This window comes from Pararge aegeria, chromosome 4 (assembly GCF_905163445.1).
Source record: "Pararge aegeria chromosome 4, ilParAegt1.1, whole genome shotgun sequence".
NCBI lineage: Eukaryota > Metazoa > Arthropoda > Insecta > Lepidoptera > Nymphalidae > Pararge > Pararge aegeria.
This window is the reverse complement of record NC_053183.1, coordinates 6,548,850-6,575,393: the sequence shown is the minus strand read 5'-3', so window position 1 is coordinate 6,575,393 and position 26,544 is coordinate 6,548,850. Positions and strand designations below refer to the sequence as shown.

The 26,544-nt window shown below is 38.7% G+C and overlaps 1 protein-coding gene across 1 annotated transcript; it reads left to right on the top strand.

Moving 5' to 3' along the window:
* The first annotated feature begins 1,705 nt into the window (after positions 1–1,705).
* On the top strand, positions 1,706–17,207 carry LOC120623420 (protein PRRC2C-like). The gene is made up of 14 exons (XM_039889445.1): positions 1,706–1,882; positions 2,358–2,519; positions 3,314–3,459; positions 4,337–4,397; positions 5,225–5,405; positions 6,575–6,705; positions 6,777–7,039; positions 7,121–8,119; positions 8,201–11,471; positions 11,575–11,710; positions 13,641–13,927; positions 14,601–14,909; positions 15,439–15,652; positions 16,557–17,207. The coding sequence occupies exons 2-14, from the start codon at positions 2,406–2,408 to the stop codon at positions 16,676–16,678; spliced, it is 6,234 nt and encodes a 2,077-aa protein (XP_039745379.1). The 5' UTR covers positions 1,706–1,882; positions 2,358–2,405; the 3' UTR covers positions 16,679–17,207.
* The last annotated feature ends 9,337 nt before the right edge of the window (positions 17,208–26,544 follow it).

Sequence of the window (26,544 nt, the reverse complement as noted above, 5' to 3'; positions counted from 1 at the left end):
TTTTTGCTTAGCTACTTTAACAAAAGATGAGCATGACACTCTCCATATCCTGATTATTCCGAAATGAAAGCTGATTACGTTCAAATTCCATTTTGCATAACGATATCATGTGTAACTTACTTCCCTTGTTTGGTGCCCCAAATAGAATCTTGGCCTTCAATACCGGAAGCTTTACGTTAATCAATTCATTCGAGGGCTCGTAAGTCTATGTAAGCTTCACTGAAGTATGTCTTGTACGACGTACTATGTCTTGTAGTATGACTGGTTTCTAGAATGAAATTCTGTCCATTCTCCAGATCTTGAATCTCTCGGTTCTTCCTGTTGACAAAAGTACTAACTGTGGCTGGCGTCCAAACAACGAACTCTGAATACGTTTTTAATATGATTCCGTATTCGTTGGCGATAATGGGTGTTTTAAGTAATGGTAAATTATGAGTATATGTCTAAAAGGAAAGTAGCTCAAAGAGATATAATAAAACTTTCAGACTATACACAGTCTGAGCTAAGTTAACTATCCAGTGTTGGATATCATAATTTTGACGGTCCGTTGAGAGCAATAGCAAAATAGTAAAGCTAAGTTATTCGTTAGATTGGAAAAAGTCGTGGCGAGCTATCAGTCCAGAGTAACAGCCGAAGAAGAAAGCTAAGTGTGAACACTATATGTATACAGAAGACGAAGTCATGGTGTCAATCGAATAAATAAAAAAGAGACTTCGGTGTGAACACTGAGTCCTTACGGATTATATCGTAGTTTACTGTTGGAATACCTTCTGAAGAGAAGAGCTAAGTTTTGAATATTATAAGGAGTGCATTTTTTTAGGATACGCCGATGACTTGGACATTGTAACCAGATCTTGGCAAGCCCTGAACAATGCATACCTAGCACTAGAGAGTGCAACCCAAGCAGCGGGCGTTGGCAGTAGTTTGGCGCATCCGGTACAACCACGAACTGTACAAACTTTTTAAAGAACCAATTTTCGTCAAAACCATTATATTGTTAAGAGTGCAATGGGCAAGGCATGTGCAACGCATGGAAGGCATGAAAGCCCCAAAGAGGTGGATGGAGGGCAAATTGGAGGGGCGTAGAAGCCGAGGACAACCTAGGGATCGTTGGATTGATGGAGTTGAGAGGGATTTGAGGTTTTTGGGAAATCGGACCTGGAAAGAAGCGGCTTCGGCCCGCCTCAAATGGTGAAATTTGAGGCGGCGGCGGCAAGGGGCGTAGAAGCCAAGGCCCATCCAGGGCTGTAGAGCAAGCTTTGTTGATGATTTTGATATTTTTATTTTACTGGCAAGTGAGCACCCATAGACGCGTGTTATCTCTACGTTGGCAACCAGGACGGTGTTAATCTGCCAGCCGCTCTGCACCCGCTTTTTAAATCTCTTTTATCTTCGTAGATACTCATTTTTAATTATATAATGCAATTTAGATCTACATAAAATGCACAACATATTATCTAATGTATTTTATTTGATATGGAATAATATTGGAAGCGGTTATAGTGAATTGGGTAGGAGCTCGACATCACTTTTGAATCTCAGTCGAGGGTTTCGCTTCTCAGTTTAACCCTCAGGTACAGAAGTACAACCTAATCATCAGTATAGTGTAAAGAGTTACCATTACAAAAAAACATTCTGTACCGTGAACGCAACCATTACACTTTTCAATGTTTTCCTCCAGAGAGCGCTTTGTCGCGTCTTTGTGACGTCACACTATTGATTGTGAAAAGGAGATCGTCTTTTAGAGACGCCATCTTAAAATAAAGTGATATAAGTTTTGGTAGTGTAGAACAGAGAAAAAATCTAAAGTAATCCCACTTAATAAACTAGCTTTTGAGCTTAGATAATTATAATATATTAATACTTAGTGTAACGGACCAAGGTACTTGTCTATTTTGCTATTGTTAGATCTCTAAGCGAATAAATCTACTTTGTTATTTACCGTTTCTCAGCTTGTAATTTGTTAGTACCGTTATTCTGGGGTACATAAATCGCCCTCAATGTTAGAAAAGTTAACAGTTAGGAGTGCAATTATTTGTAATAGTAATAAAATTAAGAGTCATCGATCCAGCGTCCGTTCAGCCTACGGATGTAACACGTCAATATAATTCCGAGGGCTGGGCTGCAATTTGTTCCAATAACAGTGATGTGAAAGTGTTTCTGCCGCAGTGTTCCGTGAGATCTAGTTTGGAGTGTCGTACGCAACTGTAAATTACACTGTAGATGTTGAAATAGTGTATTGAAACTAAATAGTTTGCGACAAGTCATTAGTTTGAAGGACGGTTCTTTGTGCATATCGATAATTCTATGTTACGAGCCTTGTTCAGTGGAAATAGTGTCGGTTGTACTGGTTGCAGTTGGTGGTCAGCAAGAGGGTGACCTCCTGATGGTGTGTACATCGCAGCATGTCTGCACTCTCGACGCCGGGCGGCGGAGGAACTACGGCGCAGAGCAAGCCGACGTCCGGCAAGCAGAAGTTTCAGAAACTAGACATCAATAGTCTGTACTGTGCTAACAGGGTATGTACAACCTGAAAATTACACATATCCTTCAAACTAGTTTCATTCTGAAAGGTCCTAATGCCCCAGTATTATGGTTCAGTCAAGCAGTAGGCAATCAAAGTTTCCTAAATTATTAAACATTTTCTTAAAACTAGGAGCTTTGGAATGTAACCAGTTAAAAAATACATGTTAAACCTTAGCTTAGTTAAACCTGAAACAGCTGACCTTCACTACTTTATAAAAACCTGTAGTTGGTAAGAGTTGAGTTTAACAATGACATTGCTCACTTCCTTGTTAGAAAAACTCATATAATTTAAGGTAAAACCATTTTAGGCTATATCTGAAACTTATACCCAATCTTTGTCCAAGGAATGAAATGTCAATGACCTCAAAAACATATGTATTCCATTTTCTTGGGTTATTGATTTAACAGTGGTTGAAGAAACACAAATACAATAGATATAGATGCTTGTTTGATGTATTATATGAAGTTTGAATTGCATTATCATGTAGTAACTTAAGTTTTCATTATTTCTTTATAACTGTAATTAAACAATTATCGTTAGTTCTATTTAAAACAACTTTATAGTTGTTACTTACCAAGAACTTATTAACATGTGATGACACAGCTTAGGATTTAGAGGTAAGGTAGGCACCATAAGTTTTTATTATTATTATTACTGTTTATTATATACACCACATCTTGTTTATCTTGTTTGTCAACCTGTAATAACCTAAACTAAACCTGGAAATGAATAACTTGAAGTAAAATTTTTGAGGTTGATGTAAAATAATAATTTTACCACTTACAGAACGAGAGCTCTGAACCATCCTTGGCAAAATCACAACTTAGCCGTAAACATGGAATGCAAAGTCTTGGAAAAGTACCTTCAGCTAGACGACCACCAGCCAATCTTCCTTCTTTAAAAACTGAAACTGGTCTAGATCCTAACGCAAAGTAAGTGCATAAAATTCAGCAGTTCATTATTACCATTAATTTTCCTAATTTGTCAGCACAGCTATACTTGTGTATGAAAATCATCAGATGTTTTCTCTACCCTTGATTGTGTAATACTGCAGTGTTTTACTTTTTTAACTATGTAAGCAATATTTGTTAAGTCTAAAACTATTTGTTATGTCCCAGAAATGCAGTACTTACCTTGACATAAATTGTCAGGTGTAGGTACTAGGTAATAGGTAACAGAGTCAACCTTGAAAATGTTGCAACTTATTATACATAGTTTTCAATAGTGAGGAGGGTGGCGTATAGTCTTTTAGATGGTGAATACACCTGAAGCAGCTGTTTGCCTTGTTGCCTTCAAGCTAAAAGTTCAGATATAGGAATGAATATTTTGGTTGGTTAAGAATAGTTGAGGTCTGTGTAGCCCACCAAACCCCAATGATGTTGGATGGCCACAAAATCTTATCTCCCCAAAAGTGTTACCACCACCCTGGTTGTAGTTATAGAGCTCTTTGTGGCAGTTCTTGTGCAGGGAAATACTACAATCACGTTTTGATGTGTCTGAATCATGTTTATTGATGTGTGTGTATGTGTGTGTGTGTGATTGAAGTACAGGGTTGCTGGTGTTATTACAGGCACATGAGGCTTAACACCTAAGCCTCATAATGACACTTCTAGGATGTGCTACTTGCAGTCCATGCATGGTTTTCCACTTATCATGAGGTAACTTGGTGAACCGTACACAGAATAATTAAGTGGCAAAGGAAGTGGATGCTGGTATACCACAAGTATCCTAAACAACAGATACTTATTTTATTACCTTTATTTTGCATTTTCATAATTTCAGGTCAGGTTTTTTTATTTATTTTTTCAGTTCTGCCTCAACTGTAACTACAACTGCATCTACCCCAGCAACATGCACATCTCAGACTACAGTAAGTTTCTGTTTTGTAGTGTCTATGTATCTCTTTACATATTAAAAGAAATAATTTTATTAAAAAAAATATATTTTTTCTATTTTATTTTTCTATATGTAACCTCATGACCAACCTATAATCTCTGAAAAAGTAAAGATGTCTGCCATTCGGGAATGCGAGTTCCCAAAAGGATATAAATTAGCAAACAAATATTCTTCAACAATACACACATCACTATCTAGCCCCAAAGTAAGTGTAGCTTGTGCTATGGGTAATAAAGATAACTAAAATCATCAGTGTCACTGCCCACTGCGCCAATCCGCCGTCCAAATATAAGCCTTGTTGTATCGGATTTTCTGTAGATTATAACCACTATAGAGGTTGTCACCAAGGAATGGGGCGAGCGCGAAGCTTCGCAAAGTATAGAGAGTGCTATTGTGCATCCGTAGAGGCGTGTTTCTCAACTGGCTTTAGATGAACTGGGTTTGTTGGAAAAGGAATTTGGGACCAACAAATGGATGTCCAGAAATTCTTGCTTTTCTCAGAAACAACTTTTGTCCTATATTAATATAAAATAATGTATTAAAGACCAGGTGTCGCTTGCAAATTTACCAGTGTTTATTTAGTTTATTGAAATAAAAAATCCACAAGAATCATTAAGTTTTCCTGAGATAAATGAATTATTTGTCTCTGGTATGCAATCTATGTCTATTGCTAAATTTGATTAAGATTAGTGCAGTGATTGAGCAAATGGTAACAAACAAACAAAAGAAACACTTACGCATTTATATCATTTGTATAGCCCAGCATATAACATTTTTAATTAAATATTTAATTTTTTGTAGACAACAGTATCCAACAGTGGTGTGGTTGCGGGCACAGGCTCAGCAGGATGGGTGCCCCTTCCTCCACCATCTTCGCCACACTTCCGAACAGAGTTTCCCTCACTGGAGGCTGCAGCTCACAACCAACCCTCACACCGTTCCTCAGATCATTCTGTACCCCAACCACAGCTCAGACCACAAAGTGAGTATTTATTCGCAGGCTAGTTTTAGAAGTCGCGCGATGGATTAAGTGCGTATATAAATATATTGAACAGCCTTGACCGGTTCTGTTTTTATTTTGACCTGCCGCCGTATTGTAGTGTATAATAATTGTTTTAGCATGATCTCCGATAACCACGGTTAAACCAGGTACATCAATCAGATTCTTGAGTATATTTCGTTATTGGAATTAATATTCTGTATCAACCAAGCTATACTGTATTTCTCTAATTTATAAACAAAACAATTTTACAATCTAGAAATAGCAATTAAAATGATGCCCCCAACAAATGTCATGTCATCTATATATATAAAAGAGAAAGTGAGTGTGTGGGTATGTTCCGTATAGGCTCCGAAATGGCTGGACCGATTTCAATGAAATTTTTAGGGAATCTCCGGATTGACCTGGCGAGTAATCCTGTTAAGTTTGGTGACGATCGGAGCACTCCTATTTTGGAACTGTCAAACACAGCTTTTATTTACTATGATGATATTCTATTGTTGGGTGAACATGGATGTAGATAATAATCTTCACCCGCTCGAGAAGAGAATGAATATGGAGAGAAATAAATGATTTATTGTATTATGAGACTTAAATTAAAAATTTAATGATGTAATTGTTCAAATAAAATAAAGCAAAATCTAGACCGGCGAAGCGGGCTGGGTACGCTAGTGTTACTAAAAAATTATCACACTTAATGTCAAGTGGGCAAACAATTTCAATTCAATTCAAAAACATGCAAATGTGGAATATTAAAATAAGATTCCCATAAATGCCAATGATGTTGATTTAAAAATTTCTCAAAATTTCTCAAATTAGAGCTTAAGCTGCTGTCCTTGCTATGCTCTCCTCATATATTTTTTTTAATTGGGTGATTACCACTATTATTTATTATTATTTATTTACTTTAAAAAACAGTTTTTTTTGAGACTATTCGAGATTTTGTGAGAATGTGAGTAGTAAAAATGAATGTCAAAATGAAAGTCTAATGTAATTTTGCCTATAGTCTATTCTGTATGTAGTCGTTAATATTTCAGGAGAAATTTATTGCGATTCTATTTAACTATATTAACTTTTGACTAATATTAGGTTTTCGAGCTATTCAAAATTCCAATGATTTTAGAACCTGATTAATTAATTCCCAACTTTAGCGGAAGGCAGTTGGACGTGCGGTGGCACGGCCGGCGTTCGCCCAGAAACTTCCTCATCACCCGTCGCCGCGCCCGCCTCCACGCCTGCTTCACAGCAAACACCCGCTTACCGCGCTATTCTGCCATCCTTCGTGCGTATACCTTCTTATAAAATAGGCGTATTTGCGACAGTGCTAAATCTAATATAATATTTCTTGCGCAGCTGATGAAAGGTAGCAGCGGTTCTGGGATCGGTTTGGGAACATTAAGCTCACTTCGGGATAATAGAAACAATGCCGGCAGTGGAAGCGGCAACTCTAATAATAATAACACTCCGGGCTCGAGACAGGGCACGAGAGCGTCTACTACGGCCCGAGCCGACAAGGTGTTACAGCCACGACCGATCCTTCGCGAGGAAGAAATATCTTCACTTGACGACATCTCTCGTGATGCCGGATGGGCACAACACGATGACATTGATTACGAGTGAGTAGTACAAAATCGGAAATAAGTAAATTTTTTTGTTATACTCTATAACCTCTTTGTTTATTTATTTTCTATTTTCAGCCAAAAACTTGACTTTTCTGATGGCGAGTCATCAACTCCGACTGTGAAAATCGGCAACAAAAGCAATAACCGGACCAGTATTGATAACGAACGCATGGATCACAAAATACAGGATCCTGACGAGGAGCAGTTGTGGGCGGAACGCCGACAGAAACAAAGTAATGAAGTAGCTCAAGCGGTTGCTCGTGCGCGCCAGCGTAAAGAAGAGGAACAGCGACGGCAGATGCGAGACTCCCCAGCGACACAGCCCCCGAAAGACATCCGCGACAAGGTGGAAAGAAATGAACGCGATCGAGTTGAACATCGCGAAAGAGATCTTGATCCGAGAGAAAAAGATAGAATTGATAGTAGAGAAAAAGATAGGTTAGATAATAAAGACAAAGATCGCAATGATTTTCGTGACAGGGACACGAGAGACAAGGATCGGTTAGATAATAGGGATCGCGATCGTGATCGTTTAGACCGTTATGATAATAGAGACCGTGATCGCGATCGTGAAAAAGAGAGATTAATAGATAACAAAGAAAGAACACGTCCTGACCCTAGAGATCGTTCTGACAGCGAAAAAGATAGGGAGAGGGACAGAGACCGTAACGATAATAGAGATAGGAATGATAGAGAACGCTCAGATCGTGATAGATATGATAGGGAAAGGGAGCGCAATGACCGGGATGGCCGTGATCGAGCCGAAAGAGAACGAGGCGATCGTGATCGAGCCGAAAGGGAAAGAGGTGATCGTGATCGTGACCGCGACTTCAGAGATAGAGACCGTGAAAGAGATTACGCACGCGATCGCGATCAACAAAATCCTTTTTCAAAAACATTTCAACAAAATATACCTCCACGTTTTTTGAAGCAACAACAAAATCGACAGCAAGATGACCAACACAAAGCATGGTCTTTCCCCGGTAAACCGGCTCCGCGACGTCAAGAACCGCCTCAATATAATGCCCCTAGGCATAACCCGAATCACAACAATAGTCGTCGTTCTTATTCCAGGTAAGAATTTTATTGTTACTTACTGTTATTAACCAAAACCATCAATAATTTCAAATAATATATTCTGAATTTCTATTTTAGGGATTATTCAGATCGTGAAGATGATGTCAGAAGAGACAGAGATGGACCTGGCCCACAGTGGAGGTCAGAAATGCAAGACTATGATAGATCTGGGCGAGAATTGGATAGGTCGAATTCTAAAGATTCATATAAAGAATTTAATGAGTACAAGGACAGAAGAAACGATGCAGAGAAAAAATCAATAGACACCGCTATTGAACATAGCAGTAGAACTGCTGCAGATAAATTAACAGAAGTTTTTGAAAGAAAAAGTATCGGATTGACTGAGCCTTTTGCTTCTGCTGATTCATCTACACAATCTCAAGTTCCAGAAAGGCGTACAACACCGCCATCGCATGATATGCCACCCCAACGAGAATCATTTGAAAAAGATTTAAGTAAGGAATCGTGGGCTGAAGTTTCTCAGGAAGAACAAAGCAATACAATAGCAGTTAATCATCCTCCAGAAAAAGATATATCTCCAAAACAAAATGAACACCAAAACATTGAACTCACAAATAAAGAAAAACCTGAATTAATAACAACACATCAAAATCCATCTAATGTACATGTAAATCTCAAAACTCAAAGCCAATCCAACAATTACACCCAAAACAATACCCACATAATATCTAATGTTCAACCTGTTTCTCATCATTCTGTTCAGAATCAACAGGCTAATGTAATTAATTCTCAAAATAATATTCAAATTCCTATCTCTTCTGCTAACCAATCTCAATCTACAATATTTATTGATTCTCACTCTATTTCTAAGTCTACGCTCAACCAGTCTCCCCCTAAATCTATTAATTCAAATGAACTGCTTTCCAACCCCCCTCAAATAAATAAGCAACCGATTCAAGAGCAGATTTCACAAGCCACAATAAAACCGACTATTACAGTGCAAAAGCCTGAAAAAGAATTTTCAGAATCCGAATCAATTGCATCAAAGTCAAGCACTGCCCCGTCTGCAATTTCAGGTAATAATGTAATTGATTCGCATTCTGTAGACAACATTCAAGACTCTCAAAAGAGGCCTGTAGATGAAAAGAAGAATGAAAGGTTTAATGTAGAACACACAAATAAAATTCCTATAAAAGAACCAGTTGAACGAAAATCTAGTGGATCTGGGTCTGAAAAGAAAGGAAGAGGATATGGAACTGGAGGTTACAACGTTTATGGTAGAGGTTGGGGATCAAGGGAATCTCGTGGAAGACGGTCAAACCGAAGCTCACGTTCAAATAGAGCAAGTGAGTCCGACGGTTCCACGGATGGTACCAATGTAGAACGAAAAGAACGACGTAAAGCCCCGCGTAGTCCACGTGGTCTTAAGAAACAGGACAGAACTGAAGACCTTATTCAGGCAGCTACTGATCAAGGGACACAAATCACAGATGGTTTAGAAAATAGAGAACCATTTGCGCCTCGGGGACAACCTTCTCGACGTGGAAGAGGTGGGTTCCAAGGTACCAATAGACCCCCAGCTCCAGCCAAACGTGTGACTGGATATGGGCCACCTAATACCAAAAGTCCTTTTAGCCAGGCTAGTAGGGCTGTAAAAGATCATGAAGACATTAAAGATAATATGCAAGATGATAAAGGCCATAAATCGCGAACTGGTTCATCTTCTAGAAAAGGACGCGATCGTCGCACTAGAGGTGGTCCCAACAGTGGTGAAGATGAAAATTGGGAGACCACATCAGAACATTCCGAAAGCGGCGGTGCAGGAGTTCATCATCGCCCTGGTGGCGGAAGGCTGTCTTCTCAGTCTTTGAAGGGACAAAGTAGTGGTCGCAATCAGAACAATAGATCAAACAGCAATCGTAGTCAACAGGCAGCTAAAAAGGATGGTGATAATAAGAACACTGATATTACAGAGGCTATTAATGATATAAAAATATCAACTGGAAAAAAAGATGAGGTAATTGATGATGGATTCCAAGAAGTTCGTAATAAAAAGAACTCTAAGGAAACAAGGGGTCCTACTAATGTTAAAGAGGAAAAGCAACCTAGATCTCGATCGAATCAAGGTGGTGGTAGAAATGGTTCCTCTACAAGGAGTTCTAATGATAAATCAATAACTCGCGGATCAGCCCCAGTTTCTGGAAAACCAAACTCACAGTATGATCGCCCACGTCAAGCTAATTTGGCACCAAGGTTTGTTAAACAGCGACAAAAACAACAAATGGGATTAATTTCTAATTTCGGTCCTGATACAGGCGCCGCTCCACCGCCGCCTCCAGTGAATGCATGGGACAAGCCTATTGCACAGACTTTGCGAGGCAATGTTGAGGAACCTCCAGAAGTTGTTGATACAAAATCGAGCCAGTCAAGCCAGCGCAGTAGTCCCGGCGATACATCCATCGAAATAAAAGCTGCTGCAACGCCTTGTGCGCTTGTATCTGATAAAACTGGAGTTCTTGATGGTACAACACCTCCTGTAGAAACAATTATATTTGAAAATACTAATTATAAAACAGCACCACCTGCTGAGGCTCTAAAACAAAAATATCAACCAAGTGCAGTTACTGCCAAGCCTCAGCCAGAAGAGGTACAAACGGAAATAGAAGCAAGACCGTTGGCATTTAATGGTGACATAAGAGATGTCAGACCACGCCCTAGGTCTATTCAGGAACTAATGGCTGAAACTGGCAGACCTGTAACAGAAGCAGAAGGTACACTAGGCCTGCAGATGTCCTTTGATACATCTCAAAAAGCGGAAGAGTCTGATATGAAGCTCGATTTTGCATTCGACTCTGATCTTGGCCAACTTACTGAAGACAAATCGGCCAAAACTCTCGGATTACCTCGCGGAACACATATGAGCACTTCTAACACAATATCAGCAGCAGATCTCAATTTCAAAATCGCCAGTGTCAAGAAGGTCTGGGAAATGCCTGCAGTGGTAGAAGGTGGTGAGGAATTACAGTTTGCTGGGCTCGAAGAAACCAATACGGAGACTGGTGCTCCTCCTAATGTTTGCAAAGTGAAGCCTACACAACAGTTGCAATCGCCACCACCGTCACACTACAACCATGTCAGTTACCAGGGCGGTTACGGGGGCCTGTCGGTCCCATCACCACCAGCTGTTTTGTTTAATTCAACCCAACCAATGATGAATTCCTCACAGCAACTTCCACAGCAAGGTGGCTTATATGGTGCCTTTTTAGATCAAACTCGAACACAGTTTGGTGGATTTCCTGGAACACCATATGGCGCTGGTTCAGCCACGCCATATAATTACCAACCTCCGCCAGACATGTTCCAGAGTCTTCCAAGTCAATACCGCATGGTAAGTGCTATTCTCATTTTGTTAGACTTGTCTGTTGTGGCTAACATTTCGGCAAGTATTTATTATACTAAACATCATTGTAATTCTATTATATTGTTTCCAGGGCCCCGCAGGCAGCGGTGCAGCATTTGGGCAATCTGCTCAACTGGGAAATAGTCCAAGTACTGTCCTCATTTCAAGTACTACCAACACACATATGTCTACTGTTAAACCTTCGACTCAACAGATTGGTGCTATTGGTTAGTACGCAACATTTATCTGATCTGTTTGTAAAACATAAATTAAATATTCTTCATTATTATTATGGAGGGTAGAGGTAAGGAGAGTCATCTTATATGGGAGAAAAGTTGAAAAAGTGTCCAGTGTATGCACTAAATAACAGTTCAAAAATCCTCCACAATGGCGCTGGTGGATGCACAGGGTATGGTATGAATGTAGCAATCGTAGATGAATTGAAGTATGCCGAGTTAAAAAATTTAATGTCATTATCGACTGAAGTAGTTAATTATTGAGAATTTCAACAACTTACGTTGTACAAAATATTGTGGTAAATATAACCTTACTTCCTTGTATCTCCATACTTCCTTGTTTATTTTTCAAGCCTGCTCTAACAATATTTATATTTGGCGCTTCTTTTAAGTTACCCTGATGCAAATGTGGCACCATCCTAATTTAATACATTTTGACGACACTTTTTTATATACACAGATGACTCTCCTTACCTCTACCCTCCATAATTATTATAGTCGTAAAAATGTAATAGGCCCGTTTTGACATTTGTGGAAGACCATAGAATTTAACTTGGAACGAAACTGAAAGAAACAATACAATAAAAATCAATTACATACAGTGTTTTAAAAAATACGTAAATTTTTTTGGGACGTTAAATAATAGGAAAGAATATATCGCGAGTGTTCTTTTCGCGCTTACTTTATAGTAGCTTGCAATTCATAATTGTTGCGAAACGTTTCGAAAACAGTTACGTTCTCAGTCTTTTTTTTTTTTAATACTAGTGTTGTAACCATTTTTTTACTGAATATCACCTTCATACGAATTTAATCGAAATTAAATATTGTGTAGTAATCTTTACTGAAAAGAATGAGCTTCGTTCTCAAAGCCGCAAATAAAATTTTGAATTGACGACACTGGGTTCTAAATAATGAGTCTGAGTTGAGGTATCTGAGCAAGCGGCACATGACTGAAGCGTCCCCGCGCGCACTGCGCAGTTTTTCGTTCCCCATCTTGTAAAGTTGACTGTGCGCTCGTTTAAGGTTTCATATATTTTTTTACTATTAACTAACTTTGGCTCTTCTATTTTGGACATTGATTTAAACATAGTCATTTGACTCGATTTTTGTGTTTGTCGTTACATAGTACGAACTCTGTTTTAACATGTTGAAAAGTGGACGAACAAGCAACAGCCAGTCACGCGAATTGGTTGTGAAGTTAAAGGAATACTTTATAGTACATAATCATATCGATCAAGTACTGATACAAACTTGAAACGACTTATCGTGAGTATCGAGTACCGAGTACGCGACGTAACTAGTTATGGAACCAAACTAGGTTCCATAACTAGTTACGTCGCGATGACAAATGTCAAAACGGGCCTATTACTTTTTTACGACTATAATATACCCTATTTCATTTGTACACAAGTAGAGAGACTAGGTTTTTTTTTATTCCACTACAAGTTAGCTCTTGACTGCAATCTCACCTGGTGTTAAGTAATGATGCACCCTAAGATGGTCGCGTGCTAACTTGTTAGGAAGTATGTTAGTCATACCCCTAATAGGTTTCCACGCGACATCGCACCGGAACTTAAATCGCTTAGCGGCACGTCGTCGGTAACTAGCCACGGCCAAAGTCTCACACCAGAAAATATGTTGTGTCTATATAAAGTTATTTTCCATTTCCATCTAATACAGGATCAATTTAGGATAGAGATTTGTGTACAACGGACTCTAAGATTTAGGATTGGAAATGCTAAATTCCGGTATCTAGAGTTTTGCCGGCACATTTCTAAGGAAAATATTGAGGAAGGCCATAGTTAATAGGAATCTATGCAAGCACACCCCTATAACGCACCATATTTTTCCATCCTGAGTTATTTTAGTCATAAATAAAATCCTCTACGAAAGTTTGTTAAAAAAGGGAATATTCCAATAGGAAGCAAAGGCGGCGGTGTTGGAGGAGTCGGTGGCGTGAATACGTTCCAGCAGCAATACTTGGGATACTCGGGTCCTGAGGCCCAGTACTCGCTGACTGGTCTACTGCCAAGGCCGGCGCCGCCCGCCACGTCCTACTACTCGCCGTATCAGCCGCCCACTGCTCCGGCGCCCACGTACCCGCTGCAATTCACGCAGCCCACTGTACAGCAATCCAGCGCTTTTAGCTCTCAGTTCCTCTCTTCTCAACTGCACGCCGCAGCGGCTGCAGCCGTTCAGCAGATGCAGGTTAGTAACTGAACAGAACTGGGATTGCCACCTCTAGCCTCTAAGGCAAAAGAAGTGGACTTCGCCTTTTTATTTAATACAATAAGTTCTTCCTTTTATTCATTTAGCCCTTCTAAGTTTACGAGATATTTATTTTATTCATTAGGGTTTTATGTCTATACCACGTATATACTGCGTTTTATATGGTGACATAAAATATGTGTCTTGGAATACACTAGCCTAGTATATTTAACAGGTCACGATCAGGTGAAGAAACTTTCAGCTACCTATAAAGTTACTTTAGATCACTCTCATCTTTCTCATTTCATGCACCATTTGTGCACCTGTGATATCAATATGGAAGTGAGTAGGATTTAAATAAAATGAAACACAAAAAGTACAAATTAGGATTGGTGGTCTCCATATGCGTTTAGAACACTATGGAGAACTCCCAAGCAAGCCGGTTTACTCACGATGTTCTCCTACACTTTTGAATTAAGTGATATTTAAATTGCTTATACGCACTTAAAAAACAAGATGTGCATGCTGGGATTAGAAGCTTCCGAAAGTGAAGCTGAAGTAATAACCGCTTTCATCGCTTTGGTTAGAGCTATACTGAAAAAACAGTTTTTCTTTGAGATTTTTAAAGGGTATAGTCTGATTTTAGTTATTAACTTTTCTTTATTTATCATAGCAACAGTACCGGGCGCCTCCACTACAGACACAGTACGCGCCGCCGCAGCCGCGGCCGCCGCCACAGCAACAGCTGAAGAGCCCACTACACGAGCACGCCAACGGTTTCGCACCACTCTGCGACTCTGCCTCGCCCACGCCCAAGGGAGCGCCGAAGCCACAGAAGCCACCGCACTCCCCGCCGCACAAGTACCACGCGCCGCCGCCGCACCAGCAGCACGTGCAACACCCGCCGCCCGCGCACACGCCGCACCAGCACCACCAGCAGCATCAGCACCAACAACACCAACAGCACCAACAGCACCAGCAGGTATAGTCAACAACAGATACGAGCCTGTCCCGTAAGCGTAGCTTGTGTTATGGGTACTAAGATGATTGATGAATAATTTTATGAATAATATACATAAATGCTTATAATATATAAACACCCAGACACTGAAAAACAATCATTCGTGGGAATCAAACTCACAGCCTCGGACTCGGAAAGCAGGGCCGCTGTCCACTACGCCAGTCGGTTGTCAAAAGAAACAAATAAGATTTTAACCCATAAATTTTATTTAGTATAATTTAGAAGGGTACCTTTAAGTTAGGCCAGATTGAGTTATAGAGTATATATTATATAATTTAAAATAGCTGGACTGAATAACTAATTTACAAAACAAGAGAGAGCTATACAGTTTTTCTGTTTCTAGTGTGAGGAGACATTGGTAAACAATTGAAGGACTTCAATCTACGGCCACAGCGGAAGCCTCCCACCAGAAAAAATACCTCCACCTAAACTGATCTGCATATTTATATATTTATCTCTAATTCCATACTGAAAGAAATAATTATTCCAGCAAATGGTAGTCGGCGGAAACAATGGACGTGGCAATGGGGCCGGTGGCAACGGTAACGCAATGAACCGCGGCAGCATGGTCGCGCCGCGCTACCCCGCGCCCATCCAGCGTCCGCACGCGCCCGCGCTGCCGCTGTATCGTGCGCCGCCTGCGCCTGCGCAGCGCTCGCACCATGCGCCGCGTCCCAATCTCTACTACCACCACCATCAGCGCAGTTAGTCTTATTTTTATCACACTTTATATACTTGCACTACTTTTTAGAAGTAGTAGTAGTAGAGCATCCTGAAACAGCTAGTGCGGGGAAGTACGACCACCGTGCTTAATCCTGCCGCAAAGAAGCATTGCTGTGTAAAAATCCGAAGGACTTGGTTGCCGTTGTAATGTATGCCTTAGGTTGATGGATACAGGGCGGGCCATTGTAGGACATGTTCCTTCCATGCCCTGCGAAGTGTTGATCTGTATATAGGCGATTACGGTCATGTGGGGCATCAGCTTCGTTCATCAATTAAGATCATTAACAAAAAATACTTCCACTTCTGTATTATCTCACATCTGCGTTTTATTCTAGTGTCTCGAGGTAGTGATTCTAAATGTGCTAAGTTTACTACACAAAATTATCCAATTAACTTTTGATAATATAACGTAATATGAGTGAATAAGGTAATGTGAGTGACCGGTTCAGTGAGTTATAGTAGCCCCGGCCGCGTTGCTTGCGCGCACTTTATAGGTTATTTCTATGCACCGAATAATATATTCCCTTTAGGTCTCTATCTTTTATTTACTCTTATAACATTTTCCAAATAGTATGTGACACATGAATTAATTGTGTCTAATTAATTTTAATAAAAAAAAACAATATGCAGCGGTAATAGCTTTGTCGCGTTTCGGTTGGCAAAGTTAGAACCCCAGCACGCATTTCTAAGTTATTTGCGTTTTAAAAAATTAAACATCACTTGCAATAACGGTGAAGAAAAACATGGCGCTGAAACCTGCATGCCGGAGAGTTCTCAAAGACGTTAGAAGTCCACTAATCTGCAGATTGTCAGCGTGGTAGACAGTTCCCTGTTGAGGGCCGGTAATGGGATGATGATGATTGTTAAAACTACCTATACTTTCAGATGGTGGCGGTGGTCCAGAAAGAGTAACGGAAGGAGTAGAAGTAGTCGCCAGCGTCGAGGACGTGGGGGAAGGCCCGCCTGCAGGTGAAGCGCCCACCCCTGCGGAGGTTAAGGCCGAGTGAGCGCAATCGCCGCTCCCGCTCTGCTCCGCTCGACCGACGCCCGCACAACACGGACGTTGCAAGACTTAGGTTCTCGGTATTTTAAGTCGTAAATTATGGAAGTGTTTTAATGATTCGTACGAACAGATGCACCCCCGCCGCCGACCGGCCGAGCCCCGGCCTCCGCGTCGTGCCGCGGGTGGTGCCTCGTTGTATGTAAATAAATCGGACTGACATCCGGCTGTCTAATTGACTGTTATGTTTTAAGTATATATATAAAAAAGCGATAGGTCGGCGGCCTCGCTGCGTACGTCCGATGCACCCCGGGACCGCGCGTCGAACTGATCGATGCTGCCTCGAGACCTCTCACTAGTGAATATGTAGCCACGGTTTTGCAAAACGAATTTCGATGCAATATAAATAAATAATAATAATGTAATTTGGAGCGAAGATGACCGAATGGCGCTCGGCGTCCACTGATCGGTGCGCGTTAGCGTTCCATGTATCATAATCAATTATTATATGCGAATAAAATTATTATGACCGATGATATTCATATTATTTATTCCTTACCCTTGTTTCTTGTAAAACGCCCTAATAATAAGCATGAGAATGCTTAAATCGATGCCTAGACGGAATACACTAAATAAGCCCGACCTAAATCATCCACACGACCAATTTTAATAGAACTATAGGCATGTTAAACAAAAATCTTGTGTAAAACGAAGTACATAATTATGTGTTTATCATTATTATACCTTTGTTTGGCTCAAGAACTTGTCGGGAAAAACACTCGAGAACCGCCGTGGGAGTTAAAAAAGATAACACTAGAACCGCTAAACAGAACTAGCTAGTGAGCATGTTTTTTAAACTAAACTGATGTTAACGCAAGATCATAGAGATCTCACTTTTCGAATCCTGACAACGAAATCTCAGGAAAAGGAACGGTTCCCGCAGGATTTGAAGAATCTACAAACACTAAAGTAGTCCGTCAAGAAAATTTTATGGAAGAGACGGTTACAAACAAACACCTACCTAGGTATGAGGCGTAGTATAATATCATAAGTACAATTAAATAGCGTCTCATACCTTTTAATGAGAGAATCTTTATATAAGACCCCGTGATTTTGATCTCATTGATAGGTGAAAAGATCATGAGGGAAACATCAGACCCATCGACTAAAACTAACATGTCCTTATTCCTCATGCTCCAATAACACTAAAACAGTACATATTTTTACTATAGTCTTGATAAAGTAAAATGACTCGTTTTCCCTTCGATCGGCCTCCACTGAGATCGCAATCATTAGCAAGTTTTCGAAAAAGATTTTTTTTACAGTCAATGTTCACATGGGCCAAAACAAAATGTCTATCATTTTCATTGATTGATAAATACAATAATATAGAAAAACATGAACATGAAGCTTGTTTCTGCCATAACGAACCCCCTGCTGGCATGATGCCAAACTATTACAACGGAATTGTTTAGTGTCGGCTTTGCGCATAGGATGGGGGCGCCAACCTGGCGCCAAAACTTTCTATCAATTCACGTTTCCCACCAACTGTTTTATTTTCCTGATATTATTCGGTCCTTATTTTTTCCAATACTTACTAGATAGTATAAAAGATTAACAGTTGTGTTCGATTGGGAATTTTACTTTAAAATTATTATTTACTAGCTGTAGCCCGCGTTCTTCGTCTTGGGAACCATTTGTTTTCCTGATATAAAAAGCTGCTTATGTTACTATCTGTCCTTTCAACAAACTGCCAAAAATAAAGTTAAAAAGTTAGGGTGTGAAGGAAGGACGAAAACAAACACAATTTTGCATTAATAATAGATATAAAGTAAGGGTAAATAAAATTAATGCCTTAAGATTTATGTTTAGAAACAATGGGAAAGTGAAATAAGTTCTGTTGTAGACGCTCCAATTAATAAATCATTAGCAGCTGAGCAATGTCATAAGCATAGATGTGCAAAATGTCCAAAAATATCAGATCTTAATAAAACCGGCCAAGTGCGATTCCGACTCACGCATGAAGGGATTCGTACCGTTATCTATAAAAACTGAAAAAAAAACATCGTCTGTTGTATGGGAGCCCCTTAAATATTTATTTTATTACTTTTATTGTATTTGTATATTGCTTCTATAGAAATACATCATCTGTGGAAATTTAAACTGTCTAGCTATATGACCTGGTTCATGCCACACTGCCTGTTGATAGACGACGGACGGACAGCAGTCTTAGTAATACGGACCCCATTGATCCTAAAACTGAACGCAGTGTCCTTTAAGTTCAACCGTATAGTTTAGTCCAGGCCGAAAATTTGAACTCTTATCTTATCGATTAGATCAGATACATCAGCTGTGTAAGAATGATCAATTGAGGTCAAAGATTTTTTTTTAATTATTATAGCTGGATTAAAAACATGGCCCACCTGATGGTAAGTTGAAAACCGTTGCTTATAAACAGCAACCATTCGCATGCAACGCAGGTCATGCAAAATACACATTCTCCAATGCAAGGGCCCGTCCTGTGTGCATCAATCTAAGGCGTAGGTGATATGCCTCATGTGCTTGTCTTGTGATTACACCTTATTATCTTCGGATCGGAACAATGGATTGCAACAATACTGCTAGGCGGTATAAATAAGAATGGCGGTAGTACTTGCCCGGACGAGCTGTCACAAAACTACTACTATTTATATATTTATATATATTATGTATATTTTATATTTATATATTACGTATATTTATTTAAATTATATATGTATTTGTATATGTATTTACATTTTGGTATTTATGTATATCTATCAACATCCTTGCACTATCCCGTTCTCTTGCTGTAAGTCCTATCTACAAAGGTAGCCTGTAAGAGATTGCTTGCAGCAATAAGGCCGCCTTTGCATGTCTACATTGTGTACTGTATACTCCTTACTGTTTCTTTTCCTGTATGTAATACGTGCAATAAAGTGTTTCTTCTTCTTCTACTAAAATAGCAATGGAAAAGAGGTTATTGGTCCTGGATAACACCAAAACAATAATATATACACGTGTTCATACGCACACACAATATACACATGTAAATGTGATTTAAAATCATTAAAATAGGTACCTAACCGGCGGCGACTTTTCTTTCAACAGACTACCGTAACATTGGTTCAGTTATTTTCAGTTTTAGAACGAGCGAAATAAAAAAGTTGTGGTGAATTAAAAAAATCAAAATTTTAGTCATTTTAAGTTTTTTATCGCAGACTTAATGCCGTCTAGAGTTTTACTCAGTTCTTTTTTTGGATGCAAGAAAACATTAATTTGTGATTAGCCCCGAACAAGCAATAACACCAGCCATAGACACCCAGATTTTTATTTAATTTAATGTTTCATTACACCAAGTCCGACCTAAGTAGATACTTACTCGTCTGTATTCAGATTTGCATTAGATAAGCATCTCGAATGAAGGGACTTGTAGACTGCTGTATTTAGAAACTAAGTTTAAATCAAGTTTAAATACATTTAGACAGGTGCTCATTGAACTGTGCTGAACGCAGGTCAACAGCCAGACAGGGCTGCGAGTAGACTCTTTGTTATACAGGCAAGTCCGTAGACGGCCAGCCTGGGACGTTTACCCCATGTAGATCCTTTACTGTTCAACTCCCAAATATTCATTTTCAGTATTTTTAGCCTCTGCAAGGCTGATGAACTCGTGAAAACGGAAGCTGCACATGAGTTTTCTTTGTTTTGTTTGGTTACGTACTCGATATCAATTTAAACAAAAACATGTCAATGCCTAAGTAAGTTAGTTTGACTTAAATAACTGCCTTTCTGTTGGTTGCAAGAGTTGGCATTTTGAATGCACGAGTAAAACACCCAGGTGTCTATATTAGAAAAACGTGCTTTTTATATAAAAAAAGAATAAAATTTAATCAACCTTTTCATGAAAAAAAAATGAAATTAATTCTAATAACTTAACTGTACAAGATATTTATGTTAGATAGAAATTAATATATATATATATATATAAAAGAAAGTTGTGTTAGTTGCACCATTTATAACTCGAGAACGGCTGGACCAATTTTTATGATATTTGATTTGGATTCCTGTTAGACCGGAATAGTATAATAAGTATTAAAATATAACATTCATCAAAAAAAAAAATTATCCGAGGTACGAAGTTCGCCGGGACAGCTAGTAAACACAACTACATAAAGCAACTGTGGGCGTATATTTGCAAATTTTTATTTTCGAAAAACCATATGTGGCATTCAACATGCATCCCTTAATCGATTCATACTGTACCTCAAAAGCAGAGGGATTTTTTTTTGTGATTCACACTGCGCTACATTACCAGTAAACCGAAAAGGAAATTGTAAAACACACTATTTTTTAACTTTAATTTGGCTTAACACGTTTACCGCGTGTCTAGATTTTCGTTCGCTATAAGACTAATGGGTCAATCTGCTTTCGGAGACAAGAAGAGGAAGTAAATTCCAAATCGAGACCACCTCCCAACCAACTACCTACTTGACAAGCGCAATGGACTATAGACATTGCCGCCGCTTATAAGCTTACAACAATATTATAAAATTTTAGTTGATAGTTGATAGGTAACTAATGTTGTAGCTACCTATATTAAGATACGATTCTAGGTAATGATAAGGTTAATGAATGTATTAATTTTATCTGGTTATATCAGCACTTGTTTGCAGTCATAATCTTTTATTAAACATCAGCCGATGAGTGTTTTTTAAAACACCAACCATGTTTAAACTTTATACACAGGGCCACAACCTCGTTGTATAAGCGACAAAACACAAAAACTTTACGAATGTGACCGAGAGTCATCCTGTCTTCTAGTAAAATGAAGTACCTATATGCGCCGAGTTCTCTTTGCACAGGGTGATTAGCAATAATGTGGCCACATCTGTCAAGAAAATCTCTATGCCAGCCTAGAGTTAGAATATGATGGTACTGGTTGACACTTCAACCCGCAACAGCGTTGAGGGTGTAAACGCGAAATCATTCTCATCTATGAGACAGGAGACGGGTCAGCAGCGGAACAGCTAGCATAGGCAGGAGACAAAAAATATATGACCCGATTATTATAGCCCCTGACAAGGGATAAAATTAACGTGTCCATCTCCCAAAGCACGGCAGTAGTGATTTTACTCCCGTTTGTTAGTAAGTACACTTATATTATTTCCATCAGCGCTCTAATGTTCGGTGAGTTGATAAAGCAGTGGCTTTAGAGCGCCCTTTTTCATCTCCCACTAGGAAAATACATTTTTTCCTTTCCCCGTGGAGATAAATATCTCTCATGATATTAGAGGATATACAGTGTATCGACGTTTTGATCTCGTGGTATGCCACATCGTATACATAACATCTCAAAAGTATAGAGGCTATGTAGGTCTCTTACAACTTAGATCAATAATAGTCCTTCCTTGCCCGCACTTACCCCACGTCATGATTACTTATTTGTATTAACATTCTGTCTATTTCTTCACACTTTTGTTCAGCTCTGCTGCATCTTGCACTCAAACGCTGATTAAGGTCTCAATACACGGAGTAATTTGTTGCAATTGCACGTTTAAGCCTAAACATCGAAGGCGAATTTAGAGATTCGTGCAATGTGGCGCTTTCCATCTGCGAATACACTAGCAAGTTGAGCAATCTCTACTTAGCTATCGCGTACTGATCGCAGTTAGTCGTACGAGCTACATGCAGACGCTATTTAAACATGTTGCTGATGCAAGCGATGCACATGATATTTTTCCAGAAGTTTCTGCTTGCATGAACTTTTTGTTTTTTCAAACAAATTAAAGTGATCGATCGCAGGGATTGCACGTTTGTGGATGGCAGTTATTAAGCTGATAGCTCTATGGTCGATACAATATGCGATGATTGCTGCCACAGATCGCCCGCGGCGTGAATGGGGCCCTTTTTGCTTCCGCTTACGCGTTAACACTCAAGGCTGTGGCCTGCGAACTGGCTGCGGTTAGTGGTTACACTATTCAGTAAAGTTATACGTTGCTGAGTCGAGTTTACCTACTGATGACCTCGACACGAACGCATTGTGTGCATTCGAGAAATGTAGGTAGCGTGTGTCTAAATAATTTTATGGATGTATTTAATTGTTCCTTAGCAACGAAGAAGTTATTTTGGGAGTAAAAACGAGGCCGAATCACTGACCGTATAGTAATTTTATAACAATCAAAAGCCCATCCTAGGGACGGTTAAAACTAACGCTAAACCAAGTCTCTTAACTGGGAGTTTACTACTATCGTTTATCGAAGTATTATTTAAAAACTAGGGCAAAATAAGTTTGATCAGTCCTCTCGTCTGAAGCAGTGGGACAGATCACACTTTTTGTTTTTATCTGTCTCCCTAGTGGGACAAAGTAGTGCGTATGATTTCTGATATCCCGTAAGAATCAGAAATTCCCGCAGTGCCATGGCAAAGTTAAAAGTACCTATCTACGTAAATGGAAGATATTTAAACATGGTAAAATATAAAATACATTTACTCATACCTTGACGTCCTAAAAACTAACATTATAATAATTCCGAAACATAACGTAAACAATATCAAAATAATACGGTTTAATCGATGGCAGTAAGTCCTCTGCATGCGAATTGGGATAAGACGCGCATAGCCAGATCGAGTAATGGCTTCACTCGCAGACCCTCAGCCTATTTAGGTCCCACTGCTGAGTACTGACCTCCTGGAGTCCGAAGAGAGGGCTGAGGAGTATTTAGAGCATAGACCCACCCCGCTAATCTAATGCAGGTTAATGGGCTTTAACGACTATTATCACAAGTTACTGATAATAATAGGGGACGACAGCGAAGCAAGGGGTTAGCACTAGACCAACGGGATCGTTTGTCTGTCACTTGGCAGCTCATGTCGGCATATTAACAGACAAATATACCCATTTATCTTACAAAGATTAAACGAATTGGCTTTCTTGATAAAAATGCTAATGTTTATTTTACTATAAAGAATTATCATTATACCCAAATAAATACTGTTTATCGCATCACGGTCGCATTTTATCGTATATCGTAAAATACCCACTATTGGCAATTAATTCCAATATAAAAATGATAAAATCTTAGATACATTCGCATTACTTTATCAGTCTTAATTTGTGTACTGATTGTACTACCTGTGCCCCGCGGTTTCACACACATCCATATAATAAATCCATATTATTTGGGGCGCATCTTTATATTACATAGTCTAGTTACAACCTTCCTCAATAAATGTTATTTACTATCACAAATGGCAGCAAATCCCTACCCTCATTTGTAAGGCATAAGTATCGCTAAGTGAGTTGCTTGCTACTCAGTCTGCTGAGTAACTTTTTTTTAAATATAGGTAACCAATGTACAGTTACTATAACTGTATATTGGTTACCTGTACCAGTTCCAGTTTGATTATATGCAAACCTAAGTAAACATGAAAGTGTCTCTGATCTAGTCCTAGAAAATTTACTAACTTGTCTTGGATTAAATTTCCGGAGTGGGCTAAAACATAATAGGTTTACCCTATCGGGGTCTCCTGTCAAGAATATCACTGCCCAAATCGATTATAGATAAGCCTGCAGTTATTTAGACAAAGGTACAAACATTTTAATTATCTTTGCCCACGCCACCTTCTCCGATTAATGTAGGATTTTCCTAAATGAGGAAATAAAAGGGATAGTATTATTGTTGCTAATAAAGCATTTTAATAATAAATGAGAATGACACATGGTGTGAATGACTCTTGATTTGAATTAAGCGTCGTTAAGCGCATTTTACAGTTACTATGACACATTATAATGCAATATCTAGGTACTACAGTCTGGAAGGTTACATTATTATACTTATCGACCCAAAAAAACGAAACCTCTTTATTGAAAGCTATGTTTAAACCTATCAAAGCATAGAGGCATAGAAATACAGAAAAAAATGTTATATACATCTTTATGAACATAAAGATATATATATATATATATATATATATATATATGACATATTTCCTTATATCTTACGGCAGAATTAGGAATACATTAGTACCTACCACTTTATACTACATAACTTTTCACCCTCTTTTGGCAATTGTTAGATAGCATAAGCGGAAATTTTGGTCACTTCTTATTTAAAGTCAAGTGACAGAGACAAAATTTTGGAGTATGCTATTCGACACTTATCAGAAAGTGGTGAAACATACCTTTGATATAAATACGTTTTTACTATGATAATATCCACATTTAGTAGACAACTTATTAATAATATATTAAAATGGTAGCGAAGGGTTATTTCATTTGTATACCCGGCACTTAACCTTTCACAGAGTCCCTAGGGGAAATACGTTCACTACCTTCTAGTAATAGCATTGGACAGCAATCGGGTTTAAACATTAAGAAGTGGGTACCTGTCCTCCTTTTTCATAAGTCGGTTAAAAATGGAATGTAATTGTGACTTCTAATAATATATAGATTTAATATGCTTTACATTTTAATAGTATAATGATACCTTGTGATTGCAAGTTATTTATTGTAAGGTAAGTTGTTTATTTTAGACCGGTAGGTTGGCATGCAACTAAATCGCGTCAGTCCCAAGGACGTCGACTCTCGTTTCTTCTTTGTTGTTTTAAGTATTAAAATTAAATCTTAAGTAGGTAGATACCTAATATTTCTGGCAAAGCTTTTCTTGAAAACTTTTCTTTATGACAAGAATATTATTATACTTATATTTATTAATAAGGAAGCTGGATTTCAATGCATTATCTTTATTATCAATGGTTCGCTTAGGGTGCTCATGTTAGACAATCGTATATTTACAATGATTACGATAATAACCGAACGCGAACTCTCCGCGGGTGGAAACCGCCCATTTCCTAACTCCGAGCTGATACTGAAGTTGCAATAATTAGCCCGATTCGGGAATCGAACACAATAGAAAAATAAGGGTAGAAATTAGAATTTTTTACAGACAAATAACAAATAATAAAACAAATTGAAAACTAAAAGTTTAGTTTACCATATATTAGAAACGTTTTTTCTTGGTGTTCTTTGCTCGATGTTAATATTAATAAAAATAAATCTTTATTAAACACCAAAAATAAACATAATACAAAAAACAAACGAAATTACGTACTATACGTTACGTACTGTATATAATATAGTGTTTCATATTACACCTTTGTTATATATGGGACTTACATAAGAAGGGTAAGGTGTACCCTTCTTATGTAAGTCCCACTCGCGCTTAACCGGAAGAGGTTTCGTCTTTTGTCATTACCCATGCTACTGTATCACAAAGTACTCGTGTTTTGGTTATGGTGAGTTAAACATTCTTATATTAAATGCAAAATATTTTCTGTTTAGAAAGGCTGATTCAGAGTTAACCAGAGATAATGACAACCGAAGCTTTTTAGTAACCCTTTAAAAGTTGGTATACTCAATGTTTGGACTGGTCATACTGTCCCACAACTGGGCACAGGCCCGCTCTCTCTTAATAGGAGGTAAAACCCTGTTCCAATGCAAGTTAGCGGGCTTGAACTATTATTATTATATATATGGTAGTGATAATAATCGAGAGAGTGCTCTTCACGTACCTAATACAATTTTTTTCTATTCCGTGGTGTTCTCCAAGCCATATTTGTTGGCAACGTTAGTATCCTAAATACGGACTTATACCGAGAAATTCTTACAGAAAATCTTTCGGGAATCTAACGGGATCAAAGAGGTTCCTTATATATAATATCAGCTTCATTCTTCATATTGACGCAGAGTTGTTTATACGATTTATTTGGTTAGCAATATAGGTTGGTGTCTTCTTAACTGATCTCTACGTCCTCCGGAGATAAGTAAGTACTCTTTAATTGAAATCACTGTGCTCT

Bases quoted from the DNA above. Each gene is read 5' to 3' on its own strand.
- LOC120623420 (XM_039889445.1), top strand. From the start codon at position 2,406: ATGTCTGCACTCTCGACGCCGGGCGGCGGAGGAACTACGGCGCAGAGC. The intron at 11,472-11,574 runs GTAAGTGCTATT...TATTGTTTCCAG, and splicing joins TTCCAAGTCAATACCGCATG to GGCCCCGCAGGCAGCGGTGC. The intron at 11,711-13,640 runs GTTAGTACGCAA...ATATTCCAATAG, and splicing joins TCAACAGATTGGTGCTATTG to GAAGCAAAGGCGGCGGTGTT.